Source organism: Octopus bimaculoides, chromosome 26 (genome assembly GCF_046866305.1).
Source record: "Octopus bimaculoides isolate indiv1 chromosome 26, ASM4686630v1, whole genome shotgun sequence".
NCBI lineage: Eukaryota > Metazoa > Mollusca > Cephalopoda > Octopoda > Octopodidae > Octopus > Octopus bimaculoides.
In genome coordinates this window covers 22,663,640-22,681,139 of record NC_142953.1, presented here as the reverse complement: position 1 = coordinate 22,681,139, position 17,500 = coordinate 22,663,640, and the positions used below count along the sequence as shown (strand labels likewise).

The 17,500-nt window shown below is 37.6% G+C and overlaps 1 protein-coding gene across 1 annotated transcript in view; it reads right to left on the bottom strand.

The window, feature by feature from the left end:
- The window catches only part of LOC106878627 (uncharacterized), a 76,629-nt gene that overhangs the window by 19,431 nt on the left and 39,698 nt on the right, over positions 1-17,500 (bottom strand). The window contains exons 18-22 of the mRNA XM_089342955.1: positions 16,689-16,895; positions 14,491-14,634; positions 2,615-2,817; positions 1,985-2,075; positions 861-978 (exon numbers count right to left, since the gene is read on the bottom strand). Coding sequence (XP_089199081.1) covers positions 861-978; positions 1,985-2,075; positions 2,615-2,817; positions 14,491-14,634; positions 16,689-16,895 — 763 coding nt within the window. The remainder of the gene's footprint in view (positions 1-860; positions 979-1,984; positions 2,076-2,614; positions 2,818-14,490; positions 14,635-16,688; positions 16,896-17,500) is intronic.

Here is a 17,500-nt window from a genome sequence, read left to right as displayed (position 1 = left end):
TCATTATCTTGAAGAGGATGGAGAAATTGCTGTAGCATTGCCCATGGAATCCAAACGCTATGTCTGCTGTAGAATGTACAGCTGTGCTAACCAGTACACCAAGGTAACATTACAGCTTTGACCGTCCCAATTAAGAGATTTAAACTAAGTAGTTAAAAGCTCAGAAGGTAAAAATAGACAAATTGCTGCTAAGCATTTTGTCCACGTGCTAACGATTCTGACAGCTTCCTGCCTTTATGACAATAATAATATACCCAAGGCACACAGAGCTGCGCTTGGTAGTGCAGTGAAAGCATGCAATAAAAATAAGACTACTGAATAATAATAACAACAACAACAACAACAATAATGCAAAGATCCTGTGGGATTTTATGATTCAGTGCAACTATGAGATAGAGAAAAGGAAGCCAGACATAGTGTTAATTGAGAAAGAAAGCAAATGATGCTGCATTATAGATATAGCATGCCCAGCTGACAACAAGGTATGCGATAAGGAAGAAAGAAAAGTCGATAGATATGGCAGGTTAGCTTGGGAGGTAAAGCAGTTGTGGTTGATGAAAAAGGTGGTAATGGTACCAATAATTGTTGGAGCCCTGGGAACAGTGAGTAAAAATCTCGAGAAGTACATGGAACAAATAGGGGCAGCAATAAGGGTGGCACACTTGCAGAAAACAGCACAGCTTGGAACCGCTCGAATACTCCGGAAGGTTCTCGAAAAATAATGGGGTATTACCTTAGTTCACTGGTAGTGAACAGCTGACACCATAATACATCTCCAGCGTTAGAAGCTGTGCAAAGGCAATGATAATAAATAAATAAATGAATGAATAAACATATAAATAGAGTGGAGAATGACTCACCGTCTGCCCACTGGTGCCAGCTTCCAATCACCAGAACCATCAATCGATGCATTCTACAGTGGTTCTTATCTGCGATGACCATTCTTTGCTTTGTCAAGTGGATCCATGTTCGAATTGCCTAGATAATGATGTAGTGGTGATCAGAAAACAAATAGGCGAATAAGAAAAAAAAAAAAAAAATTCAATTGGTGCATGCCCATAGCCGGTGGGGTGGGGGTAGAAGTTTCGGTAGGTTCAGAAAGAAACCCACAACACCTCTTCTACTTCTGCCATAGGTCCATGCCAATATAATCATCATTTCAGATGGGTTGCTCATGTAAAAATATAGTTTGCTGGAATAACATGTTGGGCAGCTGCTAAAAATTAATAATAATAATAATAATAATAATAATAATAATAATAATAATAATAATAATAATAATAATAATAATAATAATAATAATGATAATAATAATGATAATAATAATAATAATAATAATAAATGCCTGGATGCAGTACCAGGCAGTGGCTCTCATGGCCTCTGATCTTAATTGATTGGAAATGTTATCATGTACATTGTTTTGTCTTGGTATAAAAGATGGGCTACAGCAAATATTCTGCTCAATACCACAGATTTGCTTGTCAGTTGTTTGACCTTAACCAGTTGAGCATTCCCCTTAGTGGCTGACGATATGTGCATCTCTGACCATGAGCATAAGTAGTGGGGGAGCATCATAGCCATGTGTTGAGAGGAGTTCTTTGGGGTTTGAATAATTCACCTTTGGAAACATGGGTGTTTTGCTCAACATCCTTAAACAAACCTTATTCAGGGACCTTTTGAGTGGAATGGGCTACTCGACCTGAAGAAAATTCTAACTGGGCCCCACCTGTGAGGTCATGCGCTGTTTATCTTGATATGAGATCACCATATCGCACACATATGGTTGTGATGCATGTGCCTGGTGTACTCTTATTAGACGGGTAGTCATGATGGAGATACTGGGCACTGTATATTTGTACCCCAGTGTCACTTTGTTGCCATGCACTGCTCTCTCACTCAATAATAATAATAATAATAATAATAATAATAATAATAATAATAATAATTATAATGATAATGATAATGATTATGATGATCTACCCACCAGTGTTTGGATTCTTCTTTTCTTAAACTTCTCACATCTTTGCATCATATCCCGGCGATGCTTGCACCATTTCTTCCATTGATGTAGGTACCTTTGAAAATAATTATATACATGCATATATATATATATATTATAAATATAAGATGTACATACTTAAATCAATCATTTGTATTATATATATATATATATATATATATATATATATATATATATATATATATATATATGCATATGTGGGCACAGGACGTCACGAAACGTGTACAACAAAAAATACGAACTATGAGTACATGGAATATGAACTATTTTTTCAAACAAAGAAAAACACAAATGGAAAACAAGACAAACAACATAAAGAACGACCCTTCATCAGTTGTTGGCTGTTTTTCTACTCTCATATTTCGAGCATTATATATAGCAGAAATACATAAATTACACATATTGTTCGTAATTTAAATGTACTCGAATGCTGTTTTAATGGTATAAGATGTTTTAATATAATTACGCCTTTAAAATAATCAACTGTACTACCCATATTATCGAGAGAGCACACACATACATACACAAACATAAACATGCATATACACACATATGTGCTATCACAAATATCTGAAACCACAAAACGATACCTACGTTGACATCAATTGGTTCCTGTAGAACTGTTTATAGTGTTTATTGACCATAAAAGATTGCTGCCAAATTTTCATGACAATGCCAAGAGTCTTCTTATTTACCATATCTGTGAGCTGTTGTTCGATTGGCTGAAGTCGTTTCTCTTGGAGCGTGTAGTACTCCAGCATGGCAGCCACATTGTTCCAGTAGTGTTTCTTCTTGGTCTGAAAGTTTATGGAAAGCGGACGTTAAACGACGATGATGATGATGATGATGTGTGTGTGTGTGTATGCATATAGATATGTGTATACATATAAATAAATAAGCATCCAATGGGACAGCATAGCTATATTAAATCTATATATATGATTTGACAGTTATGAGTGGTATACAATGGAAATAATGAAAATAAATTATGGTGTATATTAAAAAGAAATTGTTTTTAAAAATTCCTAGAATAAGAAATACAAGTAGTTAGTATAATTTTATATAAGATGCTTGAAATTGAAATGACAAAAAAATTTAGTGTTGTGAGGGAGTAATTATTAGGATAATATAATGGGGGAAAAAAGATTTATTATTAGTTAAAAAGCATTATATTCGTTTGTGTAAAATAAGTCTATGAGGAAGGACTAGAAAAAAGAAGAAACGTTGTTAATGTTACAGAATCGAGAAAGAAAATACTTATTGTGGTTAAAAATATTGAGAGAGGGGAACGGTGATAAAAGAGTATTTTTGAGAAGTTGAATGAGATAACAACGCAGGGGAGATAATGCTAAGGTAAATTCGTAAGAAAGGTTTTTCAAAGAAATACACATTTCTATATTTTAATGTTAACCATGCTAGTTATTAAAATATTACAATATGAATTGAGAATCTAGTTATGGATGAAAGGAGGTAGAAAACCTTAGTGATATTTTATATTGGGTTGGTGCATAATTATTGCGGCTTTTTTTCAACAAATTTTAGTCAACAAAAACAATAACATGTAACAAAAACATCTTTAAATGATTATCCCGGAGCATATTCACCATCTACTTCAATTACTGCTTCCTATTTGCTTGGCAGACGGTCAGACTGTCATTTAAAGATGGTTTTGTTCAATGTTGTTATTGGTTTTGTTGAATAAAATTTATTGAAAAAAAGAAGCACCAACCCAATATAACTGTAGACATTTGTGCTTGTGTGTATGTTATTTAACTGTTTATAAATATGTATATATTATACATCTGTAGTTATAGATGTGTGTGTGTGTGTGTGTATGTTATATATTGGGTTGGTGCATAATTACTATAGGTTTTTTTTTCAACAAATTTTATTCAACAAAAACAATAACAACATGTAACAAAAACATCTTTAAATGATTATCCAGGAGCATATTCACCATCTACTTCAATTACTGCTTCCCATTTGCTTGGCAGACGGTCAGACTGTCGTTTAAAGATGTTTTTGTTAAATATTGTTATTGTTTTTGTTGAATAAAATTTGTTGAAAAAACGCCACAATAATTATGCACCAACCCAATATATAATTTTTTAACTTATATAATGTAGTGGATGTAAGAAAAAGTGCTTTTATTATTTTGGAGTGATAGGTGCAAAACAAAATAAGTATAATAAAGATACTACGAGAAGTAATTCATAGATATAAATCACCAATATAAGAGAAGAATATTATTTCAAAATATATTTTGCATACTGATGCATTTAAAAGGAACAGAAACTATGAAATAAGATTAAAGGATATGTGCATATATCCTGGTGGACCCCCATAGCCATTCGATGTATATTAACTAGTTTTATAGAAACTTCTTTCAAAATCTTTTTTTTTTCTCATGCATTAAGTTGTTTAGGTTGAACTATGTAAAACATCAGCTATTTTAGCTATTTTAGCTATTTCTTGCAATACATACCAATATATACATCTAATGCAAGATTTTTTCAGGACCTCTTAAAATAGTATTGTGGGTAGTCAATTTGCTATTTTGCTGCATGGACTCCGAAAAATCTTATATGGACCCTCAGGCGCCATGTGAACCCTAGTTAAGAAGCAATGCTTTAAACCAATGTGACCTAGTGGTTGACAAAAATGAGATGGTTGGATAATGTTCATAGTCTCAGATGGTCATGCTTCGGAATCTAGTCACAAAATCTAATGACAGTTCTTCCTTCTTATAGGATCCTATGTAGGAGATGCCTGAGGACTCTGCACCCACAACCTTCCCAGGGATAATAAAGTGGAGAAGATAGGTGGGTCGAAACGTGGAGTAGATGGACAGGGACATAGTGGAGGTGAAATGGCCCAGTGGTTAGGGCAGCGGACTCGCGGTCATAGGATCGCGGTTTCGATTCCCAGACAGGGCGTTGTGAGTGTTTATTGAGCAAAAACACCTAAAGCTCCACAAGGCTCCGGCAGGGGATGGTGGCGAACCCTGCTGTACTCTTTCACCACAACTTTCTCTCACTCTTACTTCCTGTTTCTGTTGTGCCTGTAATTCAAAGGGTCAGCCTTGTCACACTGTGTCACGCTGAATATCCCCGAGAACTACGTTAAGGGTACACGTGTCTGTGGAGTGCTCAGCCACTTGCACGTTAATCTCACGTGATCGGATCAACTGGAACAGTCGACGTCGTAAGCGACGGAGTGCCAATAGAACTGACTGACTGGACAGGGACAACTGACGAAGGGGTATACTCTTTATGTTGCATGTCTCGTTTCTCTGTTTGATTTTTTTCGTTGCTCGAAAAAAGTTCGTTTTCTGTTTTCGTTTTTTGTTTCTCATTGTGTTTAACGTTTAAAAAAATTTTTTTTGATGTCCTGTACCCATATATGCATGTTTGTATACATATAGATGTAGGTATGTACATATATGTATGGATATATGCATATATCTATATATTTATATTAGTATTAGATACACCTGTATCTGTTAGTCGGCCATCGGTCTGAGAAACTAATAGAACATTAGTTTCTATTCTGTCACCAATGTTTACTTATGAAATACTCTCCAATCAATGACCCAATTATCTATAGTAATTATAAATTAATATCCACAAGGAAGTAGGGCTAATTAATGTGGGCGGAGGGAATCATGGATGGAACCGAATGAAATTAGTAAATGTATTGTGACATCATTTATGAAAGACCTGAGCGGCGTTAAGAAACAAGGGAAGTGACTCTTAAGGAAAGTGGTTGTTATACAGAGTTACTTCCCATGTAGTGTGTTTTTTGTTTTGGTCCAAACATCCTGAATATATACGTATGTACGCGGGTGTATAGTATAAGAATGTAAGCATAGACACACATACACACGGGAATTCACTTCTTTCCCTCTCTTTATATGTGTGCGTATGTATAATATATGTGCACATACAAATATACAACAAACATATATATACACGAACAACTGTATTGAGACATCTGCATACACGATTCAACATACACTTAGAAATATACACAAGACAGTATATATACATAAATATAAGCATATACGACCTCTCGTACTTTAAGACATATCTGAAGGCAGGTAAGTGTTATGACACGTCTGAAGTTTTAAACGCTATTTATGACATGCCTCAACATAGATAATAGTTAAGACGTGCTTCATGATTTAAAATACTTAAGGTTCGTCTCATAGTAGTGTTTTGGACACTTCTGAAGCTCAGTAATAACCATGACTTGTCTGAAGGTACAGAATAGTTAAGACTTCTCTGAAGGACAAGAATGGTTAAGATTTATGTGAAGGTACATAATTCTTAAAACATATCTGAAGAAAGGTCATAGAAGTTTTTTATGGTTATGATGTGACTCAAATAGATAATAGTTAAGATACATCTGAAGGTTCATAATGTTTGAGATACTTCTCAAAGCTGATAATGGCTTAGATATATTAGTTTCAAATTTTGGAACCAGGCCAGCAATTTCTGGGGAGGGATAAGTGGATTATATTGACCTTAGTGCTCAACTGGTACTTATTTTATCGACCCTGGAAGAATTAAAGGCAAAGCTGACTTGGGCAGAATTTTGAACTCAGTGGCATTCCGTCAGTTACAACGACGAGGGTCCCAGCTGATCCAATCAACGGAACAGCCTGCTCATGAAATTTAACGTGTAGGTGGTTGAGCACTCCACAGACACGTGTACCTTTAATGTAATTCTCAGGGAGATTCAGCATGACAGAGTGTGACAAGACTGGCTCTTCGAAATACAGGCACAACAGAAACAGGAAGAAGGTGTGAGAGAAAGTTGTGGTGAAAGAGTACAGCAGGGGTCACCACTATCCCCTGCCGGAGCCTCGTGGAACTTTAGGTGTTTTCTGGGTAACTGAGAACACAATGGCGGTGGTGGGGCAGGGTTCTGATGAAGCAAGGCATGGACGGTTTCATGTTTGTCTCAATATCAGATAATGACTGTCTCTATCACCACCACTAACATCTTTTAATATAAAACACTCACAACACCCGCGTCTGGGAATCAAAACCATGAGTCTGCTACGCTAACCACTGGGCCATTGCGACTCCACTAAACTCAGTACATGAGGATGGATGAAATGCCAGTAAACGTTTTACCCAGCATCATAACAATTCAGCCATTGCACTGACTTAAATAATCCTTTCTACTAAAGGCACAAGACGCAAAATTTGTGGGGAACGGGTAAGTCAATCACATCGACCCCAGGACTTGACTTGTACTTAATTTATTGACCCCAGAAAGATAAAAGATAAAGTCGACTTGGGCAGAATTTGAACTCAGAACGTGAAGACAAACAAAATTCCACAACACAATTTGCCCGCCATGATACCAGTTCTGCCTGAAATAATCGCTAAGGTATATTAAGATATAAACTCACTGCCTTAAATAATACTCATTTACTTGTTTCAGTCATTTCACTGTGGCCATGCTGGAGCACCGCCTTTAGTCGAGCAAATCAACCCCAGGACTTATTCTTTGTAAGCCTAGTACTTATTCTATCGGATCTCTTTTGCCGAACCACTAAGTTACGGGGACATAAACACACCAGCATCGGTTGTCAAGCAATGTTTGGGGTACAAACACAGACACACAAACATATACACACACATACATACATATATATATATATATATATATATATATATATATATATATATATATATATATATATACAAGAATAAGGGCAGGGAATCGTCAATTAATAATAGAATTAACAATTAACAATTTTGCCAAGTAGTTCAGTATGAAAAAACCTTTATCGGTAAAACCATTTATCATCATAAATATACAGGGATTAACATTGAGTTGCTTCTCCAACATACTGAAAATTTAGAAATAGCAGTCAAAGAACTACTGATTCTAAACTACAAATTTTTTCTCTAAATGGATGGCGATATTTATGGCACACATAGAACAAAAAACCGGAGGGGAAAGCATAAACAAAACAAAACTAAAGACTTCTTTTGTTTATGCTTTCCCCTCCGGTTTTTTGTTCTATGTGTGCCATAAATATCGCCATCCGTTTAGAGAAAAATTTGTAGTTTAGAATCAGTAGTTCTTTGACTGCTATTTCTAAATTTTCAGTATGTTGGAGAAGCAACTCAATGGTAATCCCTGTATATTTATGATGATATATATATATATATACATATATATATATACATATATACGACTGGCTTCTTTCAGTTTCCGTTTACCAAATCCACTCATAAGGCTTTGGTCGGCCCGAGGCTATAGTAGAAGACACTTGCCCAAGGCGCCATGCAGTGAGACTGAACCCAGAACCATGTGGTTGGTAAGCAAGCTACTTACCACACAGCCACTCCTAATGTCTAAGATATATCAAAAGATGTTAGTGGTGGTGATAGAGACAGTCATTATCTGATATTGAGACAAACATCAAACCGTCCACGCCTTGGTTCATCAGAACCCTGCCCCACCACTGCCATTGTGTTCTCAGTTACCCAGTTTGTGTACACGTGTCTGTGTGTGTGTGTGTGTGTGTGTGTGTAACTGTATGTGTGTGTGAGTGTATGTATTACGTGAATGTGATTGTGTGTTGTGTGTATGTGACTGTACAAGTTGTGTGTGTTTGAGGATAGTGTGTGTATATGTGTGTATAGCTGTGTGTGTGTGTATTAGTGTATGTGTTGTGTGTATGTGATTGTGTGTATATGTGTTGTGTATGTGACTGTACAAGTCTGTGTGTTTGAGGAAATGTGTGTGTCTGTGTTTGTGTGTGTGTTTGAGGAATTGTGTGTGTGTATGTGTGTATAGCTGTGTGTGTATGTGTTGTGTATATGTGATTGTATGTATGTGTATTGCGTGTATATGACTGTACAAGTTTGTGTGTTTGAGGAAGTGTGTGTGTGTGTGTGTGTCTGAGTCTATGTGAGTGTGTGTGTGTGTGTGCACATGATTATGCACGTGTGAAGAACCTGTGTGTGAGTGTGGAGGTGAGGGGTGAATGTGAGTGCATATATGTGTGTATGTGTGTGCGTGTATGTGGTACATGTGTGTGTGTGTGCCAGCGTATGTGTGTATGTATATTTGGGGTGCACATGTGAATGCATGCACATATGTGGGTGAGTGTGTATGTATATATATATATATATAAGCATGAGGGAGTGTCTGTATATGCGACTGTGCATGCGTCAGTATGTGTATGTGTGTGCAAGTGTGTACATGTGCGTGTGTGTGGGGGGTGTAGGTGAGTGTGGGTGTGTAGCTGTGTATGTGTGTGCGCGTGTGTGTGTGTGTGTGTGTGTGCCTTATCATACAAAACAGATAACATTTTCGTTATTAGCACACTCCAGGTCGTTATGTCTCAATAACAATAACCAGTACATGTGTACCTTTAGTAAAGGGGAGGACGACCACGCGACGTATTTCAACACAGACATGAGGCACAATGGCTGTTGGAGTTTTTATTGTTGGTATGTTAATGATGGCGGTGGTCATGACGACAATCACTACGACTGATGATGATGATGATATTTTCATTATTCACCCTATAATCAACCCCACCTCCTAGACCCCCAATCCACCCCCACCCCCTGCATTGCACTGACTAGTTAAACTTAAGATCAAAATCATTTCCACCCCACACTGGAGTGAGGAGTAAAGACCCCCTTCGGTCACGAATGACCATGGGATTGAACTTAGAAAGTTCCCCTCCAAGGCACAAGTCCGGGCAAGGTTGTTTATGGAAGACCGACAGTCACCCATGCATACCAGCCTCTCTTCTCCATGCCACCGATGTTATCCAAGGGAAAGGCAAAGGCTGATGTAGCTTTGCACCAGAGACGTCACAGCTCATTTCTACGGCTGACTGAACTGGAGAATTGTGAAATAAAGTGTCATGCTCAAGAACACATCACACAGCCTGGTCCGGGAATCAAACTCTCAACCTCATTATTGTGAGCCCGACACTCTAACTTCTGAGCCATGTGCCTTCACAATCTCCACACTATCCCATCGTTTTATCAGGCATTGTGTATCTAGGAGTACTCTATCCAATCCGTCCCCACCACTTCTCCTTTCAAGACAGCGCAATGTGACAAATATCACAAGAAGTTTGGCTGCTATTTCTAGCAGGTCAAGCAAGCACTTTGTGACATTCTATCGGCGATTTATCTCCCATGACTGTGTGATGTGTGATGGGTGTTGATGTGGTGATGTTCATTCCCTACATATTCAGGAAGCTTTAATTCGTTGACAGACCCTTCCATGTTCAAGAACTCCTAGCTGCTGCTCTATTTCCATTAATCAAGGCAGTGGATTAACACGACCAGATTAACACTCCTACTAACTGAAATAGTGGATTAATAACCAATTAAAGTTGTGGATTAACAATACAACAAATTCAAGAAAATATTAAATGATCAGGTTCTCCTTTTCCCACTCACCATCTCTCTCTCTCTCTCTCTCTCTCTCTCTCTCTCTCTCTCTCTCTCTCTCTCTCTCTCTCTCTATCTCTCTCTCTCTCTCTCTCTCTCTTTTTCTCTATGTATGCATGTGTGTGTATATATATGTGTAGGTGTGAAAGCATGCGTGTATGTATATATACATACACATATGTACGTATGTGTGTCACTCTTCATTCTTTTGTTCTCCTTCTCTCACATTTCCCTGCCTTCTCTTCTTGCTCACTTTCCCTTCTCTTTTCACTTTACTGTGTCCCTGTCATTTTTTCTCTTGCCCCTCCTTAATTCTTGTCCATCTGCCTCTACATCTCTCTCTTCTCTCCCCACATGACCAGTGTTCAGCCAAACCTGATCTTTCTTTCTTGATTCAGCCGTCGTCCGTGCAACCTTTATATTCCTCCCTGTGCCTGTAAAATCTTGTATCCCTGTGTAAGGCTTTATTTCCACACACACCAGCTTAATTTAATTCGTCCTCAGTCAAAAGACACCTGTTGTTTTGTCCTGTTATTATTCTTACTGTATTTGTGTAACATTCTGTTTTTTTTCCCCGTCCTTTTTTGCATATACATTTGCTGCTTTCTTCCAAAGAATCTAATGCTCTTAGCTTAGTTTTTCCTTGGGGCTGTCCAGATTGGAGCAATCTCAAGTATAACCAGCCGAAATTGCAAAGATAACCTGGAACTCGACTGAGGAAAGAAAACTCCGAATGACATGTCCTTATTTTCTTTGTATTGTCTGTCTGGATGTTTTGTTGTCCCTTTTTTGTATCACCTAACTGTCTGGATGTTTTGAGTTTTTGTCCTGTTTTTGTATTTTGTATATATATATATATATATATATATATATCATCATCATCACCGTCGTTATATATATATATATATATATATATATATATATACACACACACGTATCTTTTCTTTTATCTTTTACTTGTTTCAGTCATTAGACTGCGGCCATGCTGGGGCACAGCGTCGAAGAATCTTTAGTTGAATGAATTGATCTCAATACTTATCATTTTTCTTTTTAAGCCTGATACTTTTTCTATCGTCCCCTTTTGACAAACTGCTAAGTTACTTAGATGTAAAGAAACCATCACAGGTTTTCAAGTGGCGGAAGAGGATAGATAAACAGACACAAAGACACACACATATATACATACATAAACGCACACACACACACACATATATACATACATAAACACACACACACACACATATACATACATAAACACACACACATATACATACATAAACACACACATATACATACATAAACACACACATATATACATACATAAACACACACACACATATATACATAAATAAACACACACACACACACACACACACACATATACATACATAAACAACACACATATTTACATACATAAACACACACACACACACATATATACATAAACACACACACGCATGACGTACTGGTGGCACGTAAAAAGCACCATCGATACATGGCCGATGCCAGTGTCCCCTAACTGGCTCCTATGTTTCCAAAAGAGAGTGGTGTCGTAGTTCAGTGACATCTTCCTGATGTCAAATTACTTAGAAATGTGATAAAATCTGTATAATCTCAATATTGTGTGTGAAACAAATGATCTTTTACTGTGCCACATTTTTTTTTTGTAGTCCGGTACATATATATATACACACATATACATATAGAAATATATATATAAATGAAGATAAATGAAGATATATATGTGTGTGTGTGTGTGTGTATATAAGTACACAGACACCCACCCACACATATATATCTATATGCATACGCACACACATGCACACATACATTCACATATGTATATGATAAAATCATGAAAGTGACCTAAAAAAGTTGAAAAAAAAAACCAATAAAAGTAAGAAAGCTTTCAGTGGTTATTCCTAATTTTAGATAACATTAACCAAAAAAAAGGCAAAACAAAACGCACACACACACACACACACGTACATGCACACGTACACACACATGTACACACACACGTACACACAGGTACATATACATTTACACACACACATATGCACGTACACACAGTTATACACACACACATCTACACACAGGTACATACACATGTACACACACACACGTACACACAGGTACACACATGTAGACACACACACACTTGCATACACACACACATTCATACACAGGTACACACATGCGTACACACACACACATGCATACACAGGTACACACATGTACACACACATACACGCACACACAGGTACACACACACACACGCACACACACACACACACATACACACACACGCAATGATAGAGAAACAGCCAAAATGAAAAGATGCAAGGCAGGAGTCAAGGTTCATTAAACATCTGTTAACAACATAAGCTGAACATTACCTCTGCCACCACCATCGTCACTGTCACCTCCACTGCCACCATCACCACCACCACCACCACAACCACTGCCACCACTATCAACACCAACACCAACACTATTGCCACAGTTGCTACAACCACCACCACTACTACTATCACCCCTCCTCCAGCACCAACACCAACACTACTGCCACAACCACCAACACCACCGCCACTATCACCACCACTGCCACAACCACCAACACCACCGTCACTATCACCACCACTGCCACAACCACCAACACCACTGCCACTATCACCACCACTGCCACAACCACCAACACCACCGCCACTATCACCACCACTGCCACAACCACCAACACCACCGCCACTATCACCACCACTGCCACAACCACCAACACCCCCGCCACTATCACCACCACTGCCACAACCACCAACACCACCGCTGCCACAACCACCAACACCACCGCCACTATCACCACCACTGCCACAACCACCAACACCACCGCCACTATCACCACCACTGCCACAACCACCAACGCCATCTCCACCACCAACACCATTAAAGCCTAACGATCCTTCCCTAATCATTTAGACTCAGAGGAACAGTTTCCCAGTGTCCTTGGCACATAAATTATGCCCCTGGGTAGGATGCTGGACTGTCTCAGCTTCACTCACTTTTTGCCAGTTGAGTGGAGTGGAGCAACGTGAAATGAAGTGTTTTGCTTAAGAGCAGAACACATCGTCCGGTCCAGGAATTGAAACTACAATCTTACGATCATGAGTCCAACACCTCAACCACCAACCCCTTTCCTGTGAAGTCACAAGCCTTTAATTTTGAAATATATCATAAAATGTGAAATACTCCTAACTATGCGTCACAATAATTCATAAACATTTGGTTAATGTTATCAAATTTAATGAGCCTTAAAACACGTCCATAAACATATTCGTATAATCTCTGGTTAATGTTATCAGCTGCTTATAGGCATTCAAAAATAGTCTGTTTTGAATTTATTAAGCAACTTCTGCATAAACATATGCACTCTACGTAAAAAGCTGTCTTTATCAAATTGGTATTTGGAACTTAATACATTCATTATCATCACTATCATCATCTTCATTTAACGTCCATTGTCCATGCTGGCATGGGTTGGACGGTTTGACCAGGGCTTGTAAGCTAAGGGGCTGCACCAGACTCCAGTCTGATTTGGCGTGGTTTCTACAGCTGGATGTCCTTCCTAACAGGAACCACTCCAAGAGTGTAATGGGTGCTTTTATGAGCCACCAGTACAGGTGCCAGTTGCGTGCCACCAGTATCTGCCACGACTACGATTTCACTTGGTCTTCTACTCAAGCACAGCATTATGCCAAAGGTCTCAGTTGTTTGTCAGTGCCTCTGTGAGGCCCAACACTTGAGAGGTGCTTTTCATTAATTTTGAAAATAATGAAAAATTTACTAAATTAACACGGAATTTTGATTGGAGGTTTCAGATTAGATTTAAACAGGAAGTTTATGTCATAAAGCCAAAGGTGGTTTTAAATTGTTTGGTTTCAAAAGGATTTAATTGTAATACAATAAAATGAATACAAACATAAAAAAATGAAGAAGGCAAAAAAAGACAGAAAAAAACTATGGAATACTTACTTTTGTTAACCAAAGAGAAAATATTTGTCTTGGGAAATGGTTGAAGTAGAAACTGGAAGCTCTGGCAAGTAACACAGACTTGGATTTTCTTTGTTTCTGATACAGTTTCCATTTTGAGAAGGTTTCATATTTTAATTTCATGTCCTGGAATGATTTTTTTTAAGGTTTAAATTTGTTTTTATTATGTATCTGAAATTATGCGCATGTGTACATATATATATTTGTGCGTGGTGTGTGTGTGTGTGTGCATGCATACATGTGTATTATATATATATATATATATATATATATACATACACAAGGGTGAGTCAAAAAGTAATGCCATTTTGTTTAGGTCAGGTATAATTACCAACACAGGAACATGTATCATACATCAAAATGAAGCTGGTCCTGTGTGGATCACATCCCTACTTCTCAACATAGTCACCATTTCTCTCAATAGCAATGTTCCACCTTCAAATGAGAGCATGTATCCTTGCCCCGTAAAATTCTGTTGACTGTTCTTTGAGTCACTTCTTCACTACAGTTTTCACTTCCTCCTCACTGGAATAATGTTTGCCTCGCAAACCCTCTTTCACGGAGCCAAAGAGATGATAACCTGAAGGCGCTAAATTATTCCAGTGACTATTTACCAGTTATTCTTTTATGTACTTTATTGATTTTTAGAATAAGGTTTTTATGATATATTTATTTTCTAGAGAGTGTGAATTACATTCTTCATTATTGAATTATTTAAGAGTGGACTAACAAAAATGTAACATCTTTTATCCTAGATTCTCTCAATCAGGGTTAACCTAGGCATTGCTGGGAAGTTGTAAAGGGTCTTATGTGTCTAGGGGCCCACCAGTTTTTATCTAGGCATGCTCTAGTTTGCTGTCAATATTCTTTTAATTGTTTCAGTCATTTGACTGTGGCCATGCTGGAACACTGCTTCTAGTTGAACAAATTGACCCCAGGACTTATTCTTTGTAAGCCTAGTACTTATTCTAATGGTCGCTTTGCTGAACCGCTAAAAATCAGGGACATAAACACTCCAGCATCAGTTGTCAAGCAATAGTGGGGGGACAAACACAAACACACAAACATATATATATATATCAATTAGAAAATGGAGGATAATATGCTGAACCCAACTACTTGCAGACAGTGTATCCCATTGAATTCATTAATTTAATTCATAGCTAAAGTGACAAAAAAAGAAAAAACACAAAGTACAGGTGTTTATGACAAACCATGTTATTTTTCCAACCGGGTTTACAGATAGAAGTACAAAGTACATAAGGAATTAGAGACTGAACAGAAGTTTAATCTTACAGCTGTTTTATATACAACGGGCTTCTTTCAGTTTCTGTCAACCAAATCCACTCAAGCTTTGTTCGGCCCGAGGCTATAGTAGAAGACACTTGTCCATGGTACCACGCAGTGGGACCAAACTTAGAACCACGTGGTTGGGAAGCAAGCTTCTTACCACACAGCCATGCCTGCGCTTACATCAATACAACAAGTACAGTGCATAGATTTCCCCAGGGGCCTATAAAACTGGCACTCTGTTGGTTGCAATGACAAGGGTTCCAGCTGATCCAATCAGTGAAATAGCCTGTTTGTGAAATCAACGTGCAAGTGGCTGAGTACTCGACAGACACGTTTACCCTTAAAGTAGTTCTCAGGGTGATTCAGCATGGCACAGAATGTGACAAGGCTGGCCCCTTTGAAATTACAGGTACTACTTAATTTTTGCCAGCTGAATGTACTGAAGCAATGTGAAGTAAAGTAACTTGCTCAAGGACACAATGTGTCATCCAGAATCAATCTCATGGCCTTACAAGCCTAAGCTTGGCTTGAGGTTGGCTGTGGATATGCTTGGCTGTCAGATTGATTGTGTGACATGTTGTGTCCTTGAGCAAGACACTTTATTTCATCTTGCTTCAGTCCAACCGGCTGGCAAAATTGAGTTGTACCTGTAATTCAAAAGGGCCAGCTTTGTCACATTTTGTGCCATGCTGAATTGCCTTGAGAACTACCCTAACCACGAAGCCATGCTCCTTCATCCAGGGGCCTGTAATGCACCTAAGACAACCCTGAACCTAAGACTAAACAACAACAGGAGCAACTATAACAAAAGGACCCTATTATCAGAAGCACACACCCACCTCTAACTAAAAATAAATTTGGAATGAAAACACCATAACGATACTGACTCTGTGTCTTTGAGCAAGTTTTGCCAAGCTGTGTTGGTGGCACCAAAGTTTGAAATGAGCTGAAGTAATTTGCAGACGTTGTTGTTCTTTCATTAGTTCCACCTGTAGTTTCCTATATTGGCTTATCTCTGTGTATTGTCTCCATTGAAGCAAGACAGCGCTTTGTGGCCAATTCTTGAGAATGATTATCAACTTTCTCATCAATTGCTGAAAATGTAAAAGAAACAAAAAAAAAAAAAAGAAATGAAATAATAATAAAAAATTGTAATAAAATAAAAAATTTGGAAGATTAAGAATTGCAAATATGATTAATAGATTAATAGATATACATGGGGACCCTTTCAATACAAGCCTCCTATTTTAAAGTTGATCTAAAACAAAAAAAAACCTTCCATCAAAATTTTATGCTAATTTATGTTCTAAACATCATGCTGCATCTTGTGCAGCATGGAATTTTGTCAGTGAACGGGTTGCAGTTTCAAATCGACGAAAATATTTGGACAAATTAAATTTGAATGTTGAAGGGAATCTAACGGTTTTTGTGCGTTTTTAAATGGCTTGTAAACACCTTCCATGCTGCACTTGTTATATATATATATATATATATATTTGTTAGAATGGTATAAATCAAAATAGTAATATGATTAGAAAAGAAAATATATATTGTGGTTGCAAAGTTAGAAATAACTGATTGTTTAATAATTATTGTAAGCAAAAAAACGTAGTATATAAATGTAGAGTGAAACCTGAAGGTGAGAATTTCTTTTACATCAGAGCAACGGAAAACTTTATCAAAATACGCATTGTCAGTC